Consider the following 20,427-nt stretch of genomic DNA (forward strand, 5'->3'; position numbering starts at 1 on the left):
CAAAATGTACAAGCACACACGCTTGACATTTATTATTTCTGTACTTTTCCCTCATCACTCTGAGGTATGTGTAATGTGGAGGAATCAAAGCTCAGCGTGAAGTAACTTTAAACCTTCATTTGCAAAAAGCCTGATGGATAATTATGGGTTTGTAAGATCTGTATGGAAACTTAACGGGTGAATTAAGGAAAAGTATAATTCCATGATTCATGCTGTAGTGTAGATGCTCCTATTTGTGCCTCAGTCTATCCCACATATAATAATTAAACAAAAACATCAGCTTTTAACTCAATGTTACCTTGTTTTTTTTCCTCAAAAAGTAGGATTAAACATGAAATATTCAAAAAGTAGAAAGATCGTATACTCACTTCTGTAAATTACACATTTATTTCCAAGATATCTTTTAAATATTTGAAAAAATTTCAATGAAACCGCAACAAAGTTGGTTCTACATATTTTCAAATACTGACTGCACCTCGTTTTTAAATACATCATTCTGTACCTTATTAAACTATTATTGTTTTCATTGAGCGGTGCAGACCTTCTGTCTCTGGTGTGAAAAGGCACTTCACTGTGGAGGGGAAGCAGAGAAGGTGCAGGGCCGGAGCAGCTGTGAGGGTTGATCTGTTTAAAAGCATCATTATACTCATTCATGCAACTTATCAAAAAAACAAACAAAAAAAACGAATAAGAAACAAAAACAGTACAGCCAAGCACCCAGTTAGAGGGTAATAAAATCTCACAGATAACATGATGTACAAAGTTCTGAACAATTATGTAGTTACCAGAGAAAATTTCATCAGCTCCATCTCCCAGCAACTTAATATAGTTTTATTACTTTTGAGTCATTCCTCCCGAAACACCTGGCAACTTACCAGATACAACCCGATAAAACCCGATAAAACCCAAGACTTCTGGTTTTTAGAAAGACAGACATTATTCAGCTTTTTGCCTGTGCTACAAGTATTTTTTTTAAGTGTTTAGCTACAAATCTTTAAGTGTTACAGCTGAATGTGGAAATGTGCTCCAGATGCAAAATGGCAGTCAGAGGTCAGAGGTGCGAGTTTAAGGGCTTCTGTGGTGATGCTGCCTTGCCTCACTGCTGTGAAAGAAGAGCGTTCCTGTTGGCCTTCATCTTCTCAAGGCGCTTTACTAGGTGATTGTTGGTCATCTCCATCTCCTCCATCTTATCCAGAGCCGTGCGCAGCTGTGGTGGAGTGGAGTACAATCATTACAATTCAGCCTGCTGGGTTTTTTTCATGCTACAAAACACAGGCTGAATGGCATCTTTACCTCTCTTTGAAGTTTCCTTTTTTCTGCTTTTAGTTCATCCTCTACTTTCTCTGAATTATCTGCCGAGGCCTTGTACCTGGACACTTGCCCTTCAAGTCTATTAATCTGAAAACGCAAAGCAAAAACAATACTTGTGAGCTTTAATACTTGAAGCTTTAAAACATTTGAAAAAAAAAAAGTTTAAATCTTCTGTTTATCACTTACATTTTGCTCCATTGTACCCATTTCCTGTTCTGCCTTAGAAAGCTTGAATTTGTATTCACTAATCTGTCTGTTGGCATCTCCTACAGAGAAAACAGAAACAAGCGAATTTAGAAAAGGGAGAGAAGGTTGAAAAGGTCATTTAAGAGTCAATATGTAGCTGTAAGAGCAACTTACTTTGCATCTCAATAAAATGTAGGTCTGTACCGTTCTCCATCCTCTCCCCATCTGTGAACGTACTGTCCACCTTTGGGTGTTTCTGTCTCTCCTCTTCCAGCTGATTCTTCAACTTTCTGATCTGAGTCAACAGTTCATCCTTCTCCTCAGCCAACTTCCGTAGCCTGACATCTGCACAACAGAACAAAACCACTTTGAACTAATACTTTAAAGACCATCTGCGGTCTCTATAACCGGGTTTATAAAAGGATTCTCATCACAAGCCTTGGTGTGCAAATACACAGTTGAGTTGCATCCTGCGACTCACCCAGAGGACCGTCTCCTGCAGACTCCAGCACCTGGGCGGCCTCCTGGGAGACAACAGTAATCCCTGAGGACACGGGCTCATGGTTGACATCTCCGTTTGGTGTACCGTCTGGGATGATGACCAGCCCATGTTTCTATGGTGAGGAAACAAACCAACAGCTGGCTGTCATTGAGACTTTATAGAAAAAGCAAAAACACAAGTCTTCAAAATTAGACATCAGTGGGTCGTCTGTATATGTTACAACATATCCCAAAATAAAAGCTCCCGACGCGGAGCCTCACTCTGCATTTATCAGTATCTCTAGACAAAAAACTGAAGCAAAATGTGTCAGGATTTGCCCTGGATTCGTCTGTGTTCAGACACGTTTGGAAAAGTACTTTCATTTTTATTAATCTGTAAACCATATGCGTTAACGTTGCTCCACGCTGCTTCTTTTACCCTTTGGCAAAAAAATGAAGACGTTCCTTGTGGTTGAATGTTGTACATTAGTTTGCACAACACTGATATTTCAGCACGGTGTTCCAAATTTTCCCTTTTATTTTACCTCGAGCAAACACAATAACAGATGTTGAATTGTGTGTTTATTACCATGGTGACGTCCGTGTGTAGTGACTTTGTCTATGAACATAATTACAGATTAACATTGTACCAAGGAAATAAGGTGGGCAAAAGAGTTTAAAAGTACAGAATATAGGAAACATTAACCCTCAAAAAACATCCAAACCAAATTGAAAAACATAACAGGCGGTTGTTGGGACAAAAACGGATTCCTCAGTCCATTTCGTTCTTTCTGTGACCTACCTCTCCTGCTTTGGCCTTCTGCTTGATGTCAGCAAGCTCATCTCTGAGCTCATCTCTCTCATTCCTAATGCAATCAAAGTACTCTTTCTGCCTCTCTAGGGCCTGGCCACACAGACGAGACAAGACAAGAGAGAGGAGAAGAGGCAAAACAGAAGTTGGATAGACTCAAGACAGACACAGCAAGACATGTCCCATGCACAAACATGCACTGTGTAACTCGGGCCAACAATGAGGAGGTAGAAAAACAGCCAACAAACAGATGAGGACATGCAAACAGAAAATGGGAAAGGTTCACAGAGAGAGGTAGAGGAGAGGGGCAGAGGAATTTATAATAGTATGGAGATACATTCTGCTGATTCAGACACAAAGCCTCTATCATTAAGAGTTTGACTTTATGCACTGGCACAAATTAAGTAATCCACAGGTGTGACATGCATGTGTCATGCTTAATGCATTTCTCCTCAACAAACGATTTGTATATCACAGGTTGTTCACTTCAAGTTTTAACACAGTGCAAGTGGACTTGTTTTTGTTAGCAACACTGCAGAGTCCAAACAGACACTCCTGTTATTTCGACATGCAAAAATCCAAACTGTGAATATGGATGGAATCAGGTAAGTGCTAATGCTTAAGGGTCTCCATTGTGCAGACACAGTAAGAGAGGCAAGAGAATGGATGGACGTGTGTCTAGAGGCCAAAAAGTGCAACCATCTATTGCCTCTTGTAACTTGTCAGTGCACTAGTGCTGGACCTCCTACCCCAATCTTTTTGTCCTTCCAGTTTATAGTTTCCTGCAGGTCAAACACCTCTCGGGTGAGGGCATCTAACTTAGTCTGCATTTTCTGGCTCTCCTGGAGCGGCGTTGATCAGTAAAAAAGACGGCACATGATAAGAACAGAACAGGAAAAATTTAAGGGAAAAAAGAAGTGAAAGGTACATAAACATACATACAAAAATGAAAGATACAAACAGGTGAACAAGGTGAGAGGAGGCCAAATTAGGAGATGATAAGAAAAGAATGAACAGTAGTGATCATCAGAGTCAGAGAATGAAACGGCTAAATGTTGAGGATCAACTGGGGTAAAAGAGCTACCTAGAGGCAGTTCCTTATCAGTTACTCCAGAATACAAGTTCTCTATAATGTCTGCAGAGAGGCACAAAGACCTGTCTAAGTGGTAACAGAATCACAGTCTGATGTGGTCACATAGGCAAAAAACGTTTGCTTTCCTAATACAGGGGCAACCTTACCTCTATAAGCTCATCTCTTTGGCGAATTCCCTCTTTCAGCTCTTCCTGTTTATGCTGCAGGACGGTACACGTGTGCTTTTGCCTTTCAAGTTCCTGAAACCACAGACACAAATCTCTTTGGCCTCAGCTCCACAATAGATTCGGGAACTTTATTAACATAAATGTCTGTGAGGTTTACTGGACATAATCACAGGATTCAGAACTTTTCTTTGACCGAGTGATTTTTCACCTTTGACTTATCTTCCAGCTCCCTCTTCATCTCTGCCATTTGTTCCTCCATCTCCTCGATAACGTCTTTTAGTGTGTCCACTTGATAGATGAGGTTGCCTTTGTCGTTATCGAGCTGTGCATTCGATACCATGGCTTTCTTATACTTCTCCTCCACCTCTACAAGTGACTCCTGATTTGGGTGAAAGCCCGTTAATGAACACAGTCATGTAATTCAAAAGCAGAGATCACCTACATGCAACAGAGGGGGCTCTCTTTGGTGTGAACAGGAAATTTAAAAATGCATTTATCACACAACACATGCTACAAACCACTAAACGTAAAACTAAAACTTCTGTACCGACTAGTGTGCATTGTGCAAGAGGTGACATTGAGTAAACAATACTTAGAATGCACTGACACACTCAGAGTAGGAGTGAAACGAGGCAGTATTGTGAGAAGATGATCTGAAAGACGAAGTATAAGTGAAGAAAAAAAAGATCTAGCTAAAGTGCATCAGCTGCATTTAACTCTCAAGAACAGGCCAAGAGTGAGGTTTGTGAGTGAACTACTATTAATGAAATATACTACTCTATACAGTGTGCTTTGTAAGAGAACAGGCATCTGTTAAAGGTGAACAGACAAGAGGACCATCCAATTTGTAGATAACAGCAGCGTGGATGGAAGAGGAGTTTCATAATTTAAATTATCTGTCAGCGGATGGAGTGTGTTTCTCTTCTAACACCTCTGTACACTGCTGAATTGTGGGAGTGTCTTCACGTCAGACAACGACCAGTGTGTTGGATCAAAATGGGAAGTGAGGGAAGATCATGCAACACAAAAGGGTTGTTACACAATTCAGACTGGGAGCACGCAAAGACAGAGTTGTGTTAGGGGCTACAGGAGGGGGAACAGGGGGGGTATAGATGGGGAGGCAGGGGGTTAGTGATGCCATACTGCTCCCAGAGGACAAGAGAAGGCATGCTTTGAGCTCAAGCCCCTCTACCTTCAGCTCTTTAAGCCCTTGCATGTACCGCCCTTCTACATCCTGAATCTGGTCCTTTAGTTCATAGATATCCTGTAGAGCAGATGGAGGGAATGGTTTGGGTAAACGTGGGCACCAGAGGGTAGGGGGTATCAAGGAGAGATAACAAAGCACCCGTGCTTCCATTTCAAAGACAGTCTAGCTGGCAGAAACATGACCACCCAGATTTAGAGAACAGCTACGTCACATTCAGACCTCCCGTGCAAACAAGAAGGAAAAACAGTTAAAGCAGACACTTAGAACAGCAGGGAGTTCAAACCAGAGGTAATGCTGTGGGAGGTTCATACGCAGAATCAGATGTTTACATAAGTGGCTCAAACATATAACATATGGGTTTGAGTATTATGACAATGTGATGATGACCGACTGATTCTAGAACAAGTAAAGTCTTAGTACAGGTTTGTTTTCCTACTCATTTTATTTAGACACACGTATACAGATTTGACACTGTGTGTATTGAACATCTTACCCTCAGTTCACTCAGACTGGTGTCGGGGTCGTAGACGTTACCCATGTCTGCACTGCCACGCCGTGAGGAGGAACCACCCAGCGATGCCAGTGTGGCTGCCGATAGGCCCGGGGTGGCACATCGGGAGGATGGCTGTTAACGCAAAGGTGAACAACATTTAAGGAAAAAAAAAAAACAACAGAAACAAAAATAGCACAGCAAAATGCAACACAACTCCCGACATGTTATTCAACACTGTCATCTGACGCCGCAGGGCGGGCTCTTAAGTGATCCCATTCAAACCCTGCTAAGGGAGGCATTGTCACAAACGTGTGCTGAAGTTGATTTAATGAACTTGACAAACTAGCTCACAATAACCACAGGCTGTGTTTAGAAAAGGCAGTTTGCCTGTTTGTTGATTTGTTGCCATAGCTCCACTTGAACTACATACTGTGTTAATTCATAGGTCATTGTAGGTTTGACTTTTGGTATGTAATTATGTTCCTGACAAAATCAAAATCTACTTTAGAAGTCCCTACATGTAGCTACTACGTTTTAAAATAAAGGCATTTGAGCATCTACTGAAAAACTTAACTGTTGAAAATGGAGTTGGAGTTCAGTACACGCTACTACTACTACTACTACTAATAATAATGATAATTCACTTACCCGACTATAATCTGAATACTGCTTGTCACATTTTTCATCCAGCTGAAAGAAAAAAAAAAAGTACTTTAGAATTAGTTGTACATTATTGTCAGAACCATGCGTCCTGTGTGGTCATGCTTTGAGTCGTGTCCTTCACCTGGAGATCAGTTCAGGTCATGGGTTAATACAAGTCAGGAGTAAGTGCTGCATGTTCACAGACCACAAAGACAAACAAAGTTAACGTTCAGTGAATCACAAACTCTCTAAAAAAATAGATGATACACACTGTATGATACACACTGCAGTCATATTCATTTCAGCTATCTGTGTAACAGTCTACTCATCTGTAAGGTTATGAATACAAGAACAGTAAAATGTTGGATGGGTTTTGAATACCAAATGTTATTTTATTTTAACCATGCATTAGATATAAAATATTCAAACAGTATTAGTGCTGCACTGAATTTCACTCCAATGTCCAATGTTGCGATCTTAAATTAGCCACTTACAGCGTCCAGATCAGGAATGCTCAAATCATCAATGTCAGACACAATACTGCCCCGTCGGCTGGTGCGGCTGAAATAGTCAGCAGCGGACTCACTTATGTCTGAGAAGTCTGACGACTGCTCACAGCACACACACAGGGTGAAGATGAAAAGCAGAGAAATAAATAACAAGGGGCAAAAGAGTAGAAGTCAGAGAGGGAGAGCAAAGGAGAAAAACAATGACAAACACAATGTAGCCAGAGAAGATGACTCATGGTCAAAGCATTTAAAATTCATGATCGGTATGAAGGTGATACAGTTAAGGAGACAGATGGAAAAAGAGAATTTCGATAAAGACCATCAACTGCAATAGCAGCAGAGCATCAGTTTATGTTTTGTAAGGCCCAGTCCCTACAGCTCACCACACTGTCCCTACGGCCTCTGTTGTAGCGCTCCTGAGACACGCTGCTGACTGTGTCTTCATCTGAGGACTGCGAGGAACACACACACACACACACAAAATGAGAATCCAAAGTAATGTAGATGATGGTTGCATGCCCAAAACTTTTTCCCAACACACATGGCATGTTCAATGAGCAATCTCTCAACATCCAGTAGCAGTCTCAGATATAAAGATGGGTTTACTCTACAGACTCTAATAATGGATTCCAATTCATGCAATTTTGATAAGCTGCTCAAATGCAACAACTGGAAAAAGCCCTGACTCAACATCTATACCTACAGAGTACTAATGAAGGAATACTCAGATCACACTTTAAATGTCAATCAGAGATGCTGTTCCCTAAAGCAACCTGTAGCCAGGTTGGTGTGAGCAGTCAACGTCATCCACAGAATTAGAGAGGGGGGGGGTTTGGTGGTGTTGAGAAGGTGCAAATGGGAGCTGGTTCACAGTTAGTGTCTATATGTGTTATTAGCTGACATCATGCAGGGTGCTGGTGGTTATCAGGTGCTCACCGCAGGGCTGGTGCGAGTGGAGCTGGCACCAGAGGAGTACCAGCTGTATTCAGAGGGCTGTGGACAGGAGGAGGAGGTGGGGTGGACAGGACAGGACAGGACAGGAGAGAATAAAGACAGGGGCATCACAGTATGCGGCTAAAATGCCGCTTGACAAACATTCAGAAGACTTACAGCTCTTGAACTGTAGCCTGAGCCGTAAAGACCAGTGTCGTCATGAATAGAGGCCTGAGTGCACATGTGGGAGACAATGCAGGACTCAGCAAAACATGAGAGGGAACATTAATCTTTGACTCACTAGCTTAAACGGTTGTGTAAAAAGGACTTTCTTTGCAACATGCAATAAACAAAAACACTATCCCCAACATAAATTTGTTCTAGCATTTTTAAAACAAAAAAAACAAAAGCACCAACTTAAGAAAAAAACTCTCCTTCTTTATCTAACTAAAGCACACATTTATGGCCACTTCTAAAGGCTCAGTCTGTCCAGGAGCTAAATATAAGCAGCTGGGCATCCCATCACATGCATGTGGCCACATGAGTGGGGAAAGGTCTGCGGCTACATCCATACTGCTATGTTTTAATTTGAAAACAGTATTTTTATGTTTAAAAATCCATCTACTTCAAGATAAGAATTTAAGCTCTGTATCAGAAGAAATCCGAGTACATACTAACAAACCTAAAAGTGTACTGCCAGTGTAACCAGGAGGTGGTTCTCTTCTCTGTAGTTATTGACTTTAATTCAGAAAGAACAAGAACAATGTTGATGGTGAAAAACCAGGATTTTCAGCCGAATGACGAGGTGAAAGTGAAACTCAAGGTGTTAATGGAGCTTCTCTGTGAATGCAGGTAAATGCATATTAATTTTCAAAAGGACTTAAAATTAGCCCATCCAACCTTAAACAAAACCATGGCATTTTCAAATTAAAACAGAGCCAGCAATGTTTTATTGGCTCTAATACACTGCAGTAGTGTAGGCACCAGGCTTATCCAGAGCCGAATATATGCCTTTTTAAATGAAAATTGAGGAGAATGGATGTAGCCTGATTCTGAAGGACATCAAGACATGCAGAAAGATGCTGGCCACCCAGTGGACAGAAACTGACCACGCTGTAGCTGCGAGGCAGCCCCGTACCAGTGGTGGAGGACAAGGAAGTGGTGGCCTGTTGAAGAACAGGGGAGCAGGAAAATGTTTAGAGGACAGAGAGGAGCTGTGGCAGGAATGTGAAGTGGTGAGAGACAAAAGAGCAGCAGCAAGTGGAAACAGGAAGAATGTTTGTTGACCCTGTAGCATTCAGAGCCTTCAGCTCAAAGTGCTGAGTGTGAAAGTCAGTTGAAATGACGGGACACCGTCTCTGTTCACTGGCAGAGCACTACTTTTGTCAGTCAACAATTTAGATGAATTCAAATGATCATGAGAAAAATACAGCAAAAGAATGATTTTTGCTTTTGACAACATAATCAGACAACTCTCTCTTTACTTTGATGCTTTCACTTTAACCACAACGTAAAAAGTCTTACAGATGGACAGACGGCACACACAGAGGATAACTGACCCGAGGCTGATAGGTGGAAGTGGAGAGTGGAGATGGTGGTTTGGTCTTTGTTAAGCTGGTGTAGTTCCTTTGATCATGGTATAGACCAGTCTGGAAGAGTAGTAACATTATGACCTCAAACAAGCCCTGACATAATATTTTTATGCCTCAAGCATTAGACTTGCATCTATATTTACACAGTTTGATCAACATCTTTATGACACAAACTAAATTTAATAGTAAAATGCATCCCATATTAAGGTGTAACAGTAAATCATCACTGGACGCCACTATTGTTAGTCTTCACTGCCTCCATGCATGAGGCTGCAGAACAGACACAAACGGCAAGAGACACTGACCAGCAGGTCCCTCTTTGAGGAGCTGGAGGAACTCTTTTTATGGCCATGAAGGTCATTGTACACAGAGCTCTGTTTAGCCCAGAAAACAAATGAATAAAATGAGACAAATAACTACAAGAGAAGTGTAAAAGCAGTGATAAATGGATGACCATCACACATGTACATACAGTGGAGCGGGAGCTCTTGAGGGTGGAGGAACTAATGGAGAGGCCATCAGACTGAAGAGAGAACAGGAGTCAAATGAATTATTAGAGAACAATAGCTGGTAAACTGTCTGTTCAGGCACAACACAGTTCATGTGTTGCACTAACATGAGGTTAGTTGTTCGAACACAGCAGCTGCCAAAGCACACCACTTATTTTTCCACACCCTGCCTGGGCCACACTGAGGGAGTAAAAACATTTGTCATGGGATCTTTTATTAAAACCAGGATGTAACGGAAGCCAAGTAAAAAGAATATATCAACCAAAAATCGGCTCGAATGCAGTCTAACACAGCTACTGTTGCCAACACAGCTAACACACACTGTTGTTTCATAACAACTTGTACTTCAAACTGTTAATTGCACAAATGTTTGTCAGGACACACATTTCCAGAACAACAACTTAAGTGTATAAGAAAATAATCTAAAAAGTGCTTCACCATGACAGAATGTTTGTGTCAGTCCAATAGAGTCAAATTTAAAAACGAAACTCAATGTGGAAAACAGTTTCCTCAACGCACCATCTACTCTCACTATGAAAAGTGTCATGATTTGCTTCAGCATCTGAAAACTTGTTGAAGCACATACTTCATCATATCATTCATATCAGTTAGAAAAAATAGCTTGAACACTGGTTACATGCTTAAAATACAGGTATTCAACCTGTTGCCAGACTCCACACACATATATGCTCTCACACACACATGCGCAAACAAAACGCACCAAGGCATCTTTTCTGCGGGAACTGGGTCGACTTTTACTAGAACCCAAGTCACGTACTGCTGATGAAGTTGACTAAAAAGTAAAAAGAAAAGAAAAGAACGACAGTAGCAAATATTAGGATAAATCAGCAATCCAGTTAAGTAGGTTATGACCTAAAGTGTGAGCTGAATCTATTACTCCAGCAAGTGCTTCTCAAACAAGAACAATGGCAATCACACATCAGTGTGCCCCTATGTGAGCACAGTTAATAAAACTGGTAGGGGTGTATTATATACGCACCCTGTAGCTGCGGACTGACATGACATCATCATCCAGCCCCTGTTAAATATGGAAACATGGAGTCATAGCACAAAAGCAGACAGAAAGAGACATGGGTGGTGAGAGATAAAACTGCAGGATGTAAGAAAAAGAAGAGGAAATACAGGCAAAGAGGAAGTGTGTGAGGGAGATACAGACCCGTCGATGGCGACTGCTGGACCTACTACTACTAGAGGTTTTGGCTTTTTCTGTGTCAGCCTAGGATCAGAAAGGAAAGTTGGTAAAAACTATAGTGAGAGTAGAGAGGCTCAATCACAGACGTGAATAAGGTCCCTGCAGTGTTTTAAAGTGGTGATGCAAAGCCCAAACCATGCTATACAGTGTCCATCAACACGTTTCCTCATAAACATACACTCTCTTTAAACAGTTGCAAGATTAATTATATACAGAAAGACCTGACATTCTGCACATTTTTGTCTCATCTGTTCCTTCTAACAGCACACACTACTAAATACATCAACACACGTACGAAGGAAGTCCATAAACATTCAAAAATATCCACAATTTCTGAGGTAGCTGGAGGCCAAAGGGGTTTATGGCTGAACATCCAAACGACACTTTTGCATGCAGACTCAGCTATTCTAAATAAAGTCAAAGGCCAAAGCCTAGCCTACAGACACACGCAGTCACAGATGTGGGTGTCTCCAAAGCAAATACGCTGCTAAGGCATTTATCCACAGTGAGGTACAGTGCAGTCTGTGAGTCAAGTATATCTAAACTGTCAGGGTTGACTGGCACTCAGACACACAACAGGCTGTTAGTGGACTGTGAGGCTGCAGCACTCTCTTGCTCGCCTACCATCCACTGGTGGATCTGACCCCATTTTCTGCTGCTACTGCCAGATGAGTGGTAAGAAAGCTGGATAGAGGGAGGAAGTGCCAGGAAAAACATACAATCATATTTCACTCAATACTATGAAAACGAAAAAAAGGATAGATTTTCACGACAGGAATAGAAATTTTGGTCTGTGGATATGATGAGGCAAGAGAAGGCAAGTTTCCATGTTCTACAGTTGCTCTTAGTTGAGAGCAGCGTTTTTGAGGCATTCCTGTTGCTCCCTTTGAATAAAAAGGTGTTTTTGCCAGCCAGGTGCAGCCAGGTTATGTTGTGTATACCTCTTTCTGCTGTCGTTCAAGTTCCCTCATTCGAATATCCCTGGCCTCCGCCCGAGCTGCCCTCTTCGCTGCCAGCCTTGCCTCCGCCTGTGTGATACATGAACACACTAATCAGCCATGTTTGAAAACTGATTAAAGAATTACAAAACATCAAAGAATATAGTTGATGAATACATGTGGGTATTAAAGTCATCCACTTCCTGCAAGAGAGAGAAACACTGGGAAATTACGACATTTCTTTGAAGAATCTTAAGTGTCACTGTCGAGACCTCTGAGACCAGATTCTTCCCATAGCAGGAACAATATTGTCTAAAAATATTAACCATTTCATTTTCTCAAATGTACAAGCTACCTTAGAGACAGTAAAGCACAGAATCAAAATAATGTGTCATAGTGCTAGTAAAGCAAAAAGGCTGCCAATGGTTGGAGTATGGGTGAAAACAAAAAGTTAAAAATTACTATGAGTTGAATTACTATGAAAAACTCCCTGGATGTTCAGCCGTTTGACAGGATATATGCCTCTAGCAACAAGTTAGCAGAGGGGTGGGGATGGTTACCAGCTGGGTTACCAGCAGTGTTTTGGTAATTACTCAGAATTCCCAAGGGGGGCGACATAATTTCTGCATTGGAGTTTTGAATACAAAAAATACAATTACAAACATTTTAATTTTAATTAAGGAAAAAAAATCTCCTATGGCAGAAAAGGGAGAGTCAAGCAATTTCCTAGAATATGGACCAGAGTTTATTTTACAGAGTACCTCAGCAGAGAGTGAGCTAATTTTGGACCCTACACAGGTGGCTATGTAGCCGGTCCTACTAATTACATACTAAGCATGCTTGAAGACAACATGCAAAAGAATGGCACACTTGCTTTCAAAGCCCAGCCCTTTATCTCTGACTAAAAGACAGTCCATAAATACTGTGCAAGCTATGTACAGTGTCTCACTGCAGACAAACAGTCAGCATTCCAGCAATTTCTTATCTGCTCTGCCAGAGTACAGGGCGTGTGAGTATAGGCCATTCCAGGTTCAATAATAGCCAGGGGTGAACACTCACTGAATATTATTAATGCTAAACAACCACTTTTACCCGTACAAGTTGTGTACAAGTATTTCATATCATGCTAATATTACAAACTGTCACATAAAAACTAAACAATACATGTGCCACAGGTTTGGGTTGACTTCAACAGTACGAAGACAAAGTTACCCGTGTCCAGGTGAACAGATAACTGTTGTAATCAAACGGGAGTGTAATACCCCTTCTTTTTTCACAGTCACATTCCAAGTGAGTGAGTATGATCCTGGATGATACGCTCAAGGTAAAGTTAAGGTGACGACTGAAAATAACATGATGACATCTCCCGAACAAAAAAGATTGTCTGCAGAGCCACTGTCTCTATTTATTTCATTATCATTAATGGTTATGGTTAATGCCATACCATCTGAGGCAATTTAAAATGTTTCTCATTTCCCGTGACTGTTCTGGGTAATTATTTTAAAGACAAACATGGTTTGTACAAGTTGTAAATGCACAAATGGAACAGACAAATCAGAAAGCAGAAGAGATGGCTGCCCTGTGCTCTGCACCTGTTGAGCTGTCTGACAGTATGACCTGCTCTGCACAGCAGCTCAACTGAGCTCTCTGTCTCTGTCCTATCTATAGCCTGTCCCATCTGGCCCAAACTCTCTGACAGCCACATCATGGGGCTGGGAGAGTAACCTGAGCGGTTCACCATCAAACACACCTCCAGAATTATGAATAGAGGTAGAACTATTAATCTGTCAGCCAATTAATTTGTTCAATTTAGCCAGTTTTTAAAAATAATTGCCATCAGCTGATAATTATTTAATGAATGAACTGATGATGACATTTTTATTCCATATATTTAATATTTAGTTTAAACCTAATTGCCCTGTAGTGCAGACACAAATATGTGAATGGAGAGACAGATCTTAAGCGTCATTCAATAAATCTTTAAGTTAAGAAACTTTGTGTACCATTTATTGTTTTTTTGACAGTTATATTTCATCCGATTGCTCCAGCTCCCCCACAACCCTCATGTGGAGGATAAAGCAATAGAAAATAAATAATAAAATGTTATACATTAAATGGAACGTGCAGATAATACTATAAATGTTGCTTTCAACAGAAATCAAAATATTCCTGAAAATATGAATAGGAAAATAACTTCCTCCTCAACATTGGTATATTTGTTATGATTAAGTGGTCAGACATAACACAGGGCCTCTTACAAACTTAACATTACATCAGGATTGTCTATGAAAACAATGACAGCACGGTGTTTCATGTGGTTCCTATGAAATTTCACGACAACACAATTCAACAGCTGCTAAATATCTTGCATCATTGGCTTATTAAGTTAGATCAAACCGACAGTCCTTGTTTCAGAATGCACTTTGTTCTCTGCCGTCTAAACAATTGAAAGAGAAAGTGTGACACTTCCCATTGTAATAGTCATCTCTAAAATCATATGGACTATGAACTACAGCTTCCACACAACCACACTCCCTCTGTACAATGAGTACAGTCATCGATCGGCCTGTTCTAGCTCCATTAGCTGCTTTGGATCCTAATCTGATACACAACAGGTTTGAGATGATCATCTGATTCAACCACTTGGCCACTGTCAGATTTGTAAAGCAAGCTATTGGAATTCAAAAGGACTGACTGCCGAGTAATGTAAGAGGCTGGTGACGGTGCAGGCTCAAATTCAGAGTCATTCTCAGCAGTGGTCTGTGCCAAGCACGAGCAGGGACGTTTTCACTTTTCTGATCCAGCTACACACAACACAAAGCAGAGACTACAGTGTTATGGAGACTGGTTTTGGGAGGTTGGTGATGTGCAACAAGTTACACTCTGAACTCCCCGCACAGTTAATCTAATCTTTAGTTTGCTCCATAAAGAGATTCAGATGTAGGACCTCACTGGGAGGGTCAGATGACTCATGTTTCTGTGATCGGCCAGCATGACTATAAAGAGAGCAAATGGAGCCTTGTGCTCAGTGCCCAAGAATGAGGCACTGCACAGCTTTCAAACAGCGCATGAGGTTATTCATAAAGCATGCCAAGGCAAATATGAATGGAAGGTTGATTTATTCAGCTTTACAATCCCACCTGTGAAAGCAGGAAATAATTTGACTTGTTCAGAATAATTTCAGAAATTTTCCACACAATATGGATATATTATCTGTATAAGCCAAACCTAAAAAGCTTTTAAATAGCAGAAATTAACTCTGCATATCACAATTTTAGCCACCCCATTCCTGAAAGAAAAAAAGGCAAAAGAATGGCAGCACTACTGTGGAACAAAATGGAATAATCCTGTGGCAAGTTGTTACAAGCCAGGCAGCTTCTCTCCTGTCTGTGTTTTTCCCCCCCAAACAAAAACACTCTAGTCAAGCTCTCTGTGGTCCAAACCAGCTGTCTCTCTCTGCCTGGACTGAAACTCTGACTTGTAAAACCTGAATATCCACATATATGTATATGTTTCAGAGGTCTGTTTACTGACAAAACTCTGACCATTGTGCCCAAAAGAATAATAATTAGTTGCATAATAGATTCAGTACACCTTCCTGCCTTGTGTTGACTAAACAACTGGGTGTCAAATAGAGTTTTGTTAAGTTAAATCTAAATCTAGTCCTAGTCAAAATGTGACATTGTCAAACCATTCTTAGAGACGCTAGAGAATAAACAGGAACATCTCAGTCAGATAAAATTTAAAGTGTTTTTTTGTTCACTAGAGCAAGCTTGCTGATCTTTCAGCTTCTTTATCTGGAATATTTTGTAGTTTCTTTGCGCATATATCAAAAAACAATTAAAATCATTTTGGTTGGTAGAGAAAAGAAGACATTTAGAACATTCTCACTTTAAGGTTTGGGAAACACCAATTGACATTTTATGGACAAAACAATAGTTAAAAATAGTAAAAACAACTTTTTGAATAGTTTAAAACAACAGTTAATTGAGATAATAACCAACAGATTAATTGATTATGAAAGATGCAGCCCTAAAAATCACATAAGCATTGACTCAGCAGGGCACATATACAGTAGAGTAATACACTGTGGGAAGTACACATGCAGTATAAGAGAAAAAATAGGATGAATGTGAGTGTGACATAGACTTACCTCCCGGGCAATGCTACTCAAAGCCTCATCCTCTGCTGAAAACCGATCTTTCAAAGGGGCACGCTTTCGACCAGAGCCTTGTGTCCCCATGGTGCCTATGCAACTATTGCTCCAACAGTATGTATGAGTCCAGAAAATACACAAGCTTGTACGTAAATACCTAGGGGAAGAGACAAACACAGAAGAATCTTCAACAAGAGCTGTTAGCAAAGTGAAATATGCATTAGGTCTGTCTCCACTTTCAACTGCTTTTCACTGTGTATGGTTTCATGCACTCTAATCTCTCCAACAACCCATGTACTCCCTATCTCATGCCTGCAAAAACAGACAATCATTCATGTATGGCACCTACAAGGGCTTTGGATAAACAGTTGTGGCTGACATGAACCAGCTTTAACTCTGACATACAAGACCAGTACAACCTTCAAAATCAGCATTTTAAAATAACATGTCAATGAGAACAGCTAATGAGGTATGCAACAACTTTAACATCTGAAAAATGGCCACAAAATACATCATGACATGATACAAAAATGTATCATGTCATGTCATCGTAAAAAGATGCATATCGCAGAGACTGCCTGAACTGCAATAAATGAAGATCATGGTCATCATTTGGCCAACATGTAGATTATTGTTATTTTTTGTTTTCATTTATTTTATTATTTCTACACATTTCATAGCTAAGCACACTTTACTCCATTTGAATAAATCATTATTTATTTGCCAGAATACCTGGGCAAATGAATATGAAGAGAATTAATTGTAGACAACTGCAAATAGAGAAATTAAATCATGTTTAGATTATATAGCAAGGGATCTTATTTCTAAGAGAGAGTAGCATGAAAATATTTTAAGAAGACGTTAAGAAGTTCATAAAACCATGTTATTGAAATAAAAATAATGAAAAATCAATAGTTCACGTGTTGGTCTAAGCAAGCAGCAAACCCATAACATAAAGATATAACACCAAATGTATTTATTGCAAGTCATATCACATTGCAATTTTCAATGTGATTTAAGGGAAGATGGAATTTTAATATTCAGGGAAGTTTAATATTCATCCCTTTTTAATCTGTTAATTATAGTATGTGAATTATATATAATGTGTTAGCTATAGTCTCTGTCATACTATGTGTTGTTCTTTTTCCTTGTGGGTAGTAAGTAATATTTGTTTCGATAACGTATGATTTTCCTGTTTGTATCTTTTAACCTGAAACTGAACTAAACCCATTACTGTTCACTGAACAGGCTTATATTAACGGCTGGTAATAGCATTCCTTTTCATCAACATGATAACACGTGTTTGATGAACATCCAGACAGATCGCAGACAAATCATCGCTGCATCAGGCTGGTACAGACAGGGGGAAAACGCCTAGTTCAGGACCGGACTGAGTCAGAGGACCCAAGCGAAGAATGGGCGCTACTTGAGTACGGTTAATTGCCTAAACCCAGTGGATCGGACATTATTACAATTAACAGCAATTGACCAGCAAAACGCTGGCTATGAAATAAACTAGATCTGATAATTAATGATGAGCTACCCGCAGGATTCTAAGTGATTGTTAGCCGACGTGAATCAACCATCTTCACTTTCCACCAAGTTACTAAACATGGACTTTCGCCGGATAGTTTTCCGCGTATTTACATCGCAAACACTGGCGTCCCAGTATTGCGGAAAGGGAATAGTAAGCAGCGGCTAGGTTAAAGCAAAACGTACACAAATAGAACGTGTGGTCAGGGTTAGCGAGCTAAATGTAACAACCTAAATGTTGGCTAAAGTTAGCCAGCTCCCTGTAAGCTAGGTACGAATGCTAAGTGGCATATCTGTCGTCCTCCAGATATTACTACTTGTAAAGTTACCCTTTAAAGACCGCATTGCTACACGTCCACTGAAGCCAATCCTAGACAACAACGACAGCTATCCAAACATGTCCTTCCCGCGATAATGCCCCCCAGCACCGAAGACCCAGGAATCACAGCTAGCTGGACTGTTTAGCTGGGTAGTTAGCTTGGATAGCCAGTAGAGCTAATCTCGGCTCTCCTAGAGACACACAGGGCAAACTGGCACTGATCCTCCCGTCATTCCCATCCGTCCCCAAAATAAAACGTTACCTCCGCGACAGCTTCAAGAAACCGACACAGCCAAGGCGTTGTTCCTTTCTTCACGGGGGTTTAGGAGGGGGCCATTCGGCTTCTCTTCAGAGATAGGTAGTGTTTTTGTCTCCACTGACAGCTGTCATCAATCCGCCTTTCTGGAGCTCTCCTCTGCCCTGCTTACCCAGTTTCCACACTCTGTGCTGTGGTTAGCGCCAAGTTCCCGGATGTTAGGAAAAAATAGGGTGTGATGCTGCCTTCAAGGACCGACAGACAAATCCTAACGTCAAGTGTGTCATAAAGGGACTGAGCATAGGACTGAGTACTGCAAAGAGTCATACTTGATGGCACATTGGCTTCCCTTATGATCCATATTCAAGTTTTAACAACACCGATGAGACACATTTAAACCAGTTTTATTATCACATATGGATACATTTAATTCTTTATACTCTTTAAAGCTTGATAAATCATTTCAATCCTTTGGAAACGTAAAAAATACGTTTCCAAAGGAAACGTATTTCCTTTGGAAAACACACACACAATTCTGACTTTAATCTCAGAAGTCAGACTGTTTTTACATGTGGCCCTAATCCTCTTCTGTAGATCAGCCACAACATTGTACTGTTGGGGCTGTACAGTGAAGTTGCTAGGATTGCAATTACTAGTTATAAAAGGTTAAAGCTTAGTTTAACCATTGTGTATGATGCATGGTGTGTCTCAGTGGTAAATGACTGGTGTAGGCATTTATGTTAAACTAGTAATTATGTTTATCTCTATTTCTGGTCTCCCCTATGGTCTAAGACTCTAACTCAAATGACCTGGTGAACAATGAGTATCTAATGTGGCCAGTAGGGGCCGGCCAAGTGAATTAAAAAAAAGTGTTCAGGAGTGGTTTTAGCAGAATTTCAAAATAAAAGTATCTGTGTTGACATAGACTGATATATAGTTCATAATAAAAAGGTCTTTATGATGCAAAATTAATTTATTACGAAAAAACCTATACAGAAACAAGTAATCAACTTAATATTAAGTGGCGGGCCCCACATGTGGCCCACAGCATGCAAGTTTGAGACCTCTGGTCTAAGTTGATGATAAAATTTTAAAATCCCAACTAACGTAGACTTGTATATTTATTTTATTTTTACACTTAAAGAACTTAATAGAAAGGACATTACAAGGAGAACTACTGAGTGTGATGTCACTCATTTGATAAATATTGTTTTTGCTTTTGCACTGAATGCAATTACTGTGCGCCGTTTAATTTAATATAGATATGATGAGATTAGATTTATTGTCAACAGTAATATATAAATATACTTAATGACTAACCAGTGTATTTATGCATGACACAAGATTACCAATATACTTTTGTGTTTCAAAGATTTTTATTTTGACCACAGGGAGGCAGTAGCAGATAACCTTGAGTTCTACCTTGTTACACCATCTCCACTCTTTCTAAAAAGCTAAATTACTGATGAAAGATTTTGTTCTTTCTTTTTATTCTGATGACAATTAAAACATTAAAATATTAACCTAATAGATAAACCGCTGAGGTAAATAAAAAAATCCATGCAAGACTTGCAAAAGAAAATGGAAGGATAGATTTTTGTCTTTTGTTTCTGTAGTTTACATATGGAATTTCTTCCAGTATGAACAAGTATGAACAACAAAAAGCAGTATAAACGCAGGTTTGTATTATATTATGTTTTTAGGGTTTTAGATAGTGAAGCAACTTGGATTTGAACAGCCTACAGGACCTGCATGGGAACCCACTGATTTACACCCAAAATACAGGTTTTACACACACACACACACACACACACACACACACACACACACACACACACACACACACACACACACACACAGACAGTTATATTATTCTCCTCATTACAAGAAGCTAATGACTGTTTTGTCTCTGATCACTCCTCTCTGTTTGCTACCATGCAGACAGGGTTTACTGAAGTCTTAACCCAAAGACACTACCAGCCAAACAGTCTCCACATCACTGATCTGACTACATTTTCCACTCAGTCATCACTTTAAGCACTAATTTACCACGTTTCACAGTCATAATGATAAAGGATC

General features: G+C 40.2%; 1 protein-coding gene across 20 annotated transcripts; it reads right to left on the reverse strand.

The window, feature by feature from the left end:
* Positions 1–368: 368 nt before the first annotated feature.
* On the reverse strand, positions 369–18,558 carry lrrfip2 (leucine rich repeat (in FLII) interacting protein 2). 20 transcript variants are annotated; one of them, XM_044045554.1, is made up of 27 exons: positions 18,355–18,558; positions 16,238–16,397; positions 12,088–12,174; positions 11,771–11,830; positions 11,111–11,170; positions 10,934–10,972; positions 10,655–10,726; positions 9,897–9,947; positions 9,730–9,798; positions 9,392–9,481; positions 8,942–8,998; positions 8,010–8,063; positions 7,836–7,892; positions 7,283–7,351; positions 6,885–6,998; positions 6,397–6,438; positions 5,749–5,880; positions 5,241–5,312; positions 4,257–4,427; positions 4,028–4,120; positions 3,538–3,630; positions 2,780–2,881; positions 1,979–2,111; positions 1,672–1,842; positions 1,498–1,577; positions 1,294–1,398; positions 369–1,207 (listed from the first exon to the last, which is right to left on the reverse strand). In XM_044045554.1, the coding sequence occupies exons 2-27, from the start codon at positions 16,325–16,327 to the stop codon at positions 1,097–1,099; spliced, it is 2,274 nt and encodes a 757-aa protein (XP_043901489.1). In that variant the 5' UTR covers positions 16,328–16,397; positions 18,355–18,558; the 3' UTR covers positions 369–1,096. The 20 variants fall into 20 exon arrangements, with proteins under 20 accessions (XP_043901489.1, XP_043901495.1, XP_043901493.1 ...); XM_044045560.1 differs by lacking the exon at positions 10,655–10,726 and having other exon boundaries at positions 18,355–18,557; XM_044045558.1 differs by lacking the exon at positions 9,730–9,798 and having other exon boundaries at positions 18,355–18,557.
* Between the last annotated feature and the right edge of the window lie 1,869 nt (positions 18,559–20,427).

This window comes from Solea senegalensis, linkage group LG15 (assembly GCF_019176455.1).
Source record: "Solea senegalensis isolate Sse05_10M linkage group LG15, IFAPA_SoseM_1, whole genome shotgun sequence".
NCBI classification, from domain to species: Eukaryota; Metazoa; Chordata; class Actinopteri; order Pleuronectiformes; family Soleidae; genus Solea; species Solea senegalensis.

Excerpts from the sequence above, each read along its gene's own strand:
- lrrfip2 (XM_044045554.1), bottom strand. The coding sequence starts at position 16,327 with ATGGGGACACAAGGCTCTGGTCGAAAGCGTGCCCCTTTGAAAGATCGG. Across the intron at positions 4,428-5,240 it reads AAGGGCTTAAAGAGCTGAAG|GAGTCACTTGTAGAGGTGGA; the intron begins GTAGAGGGGCTT and ends CACCCAAATCAG. Across the intron at positions 1,578-1,671 it reads ACATTTTATTGAGATGCAAA|GAGATGCCAACAGACAGATT; the intron begins GTAAGTTGCTCT and ends TTTTCTCTGTAG.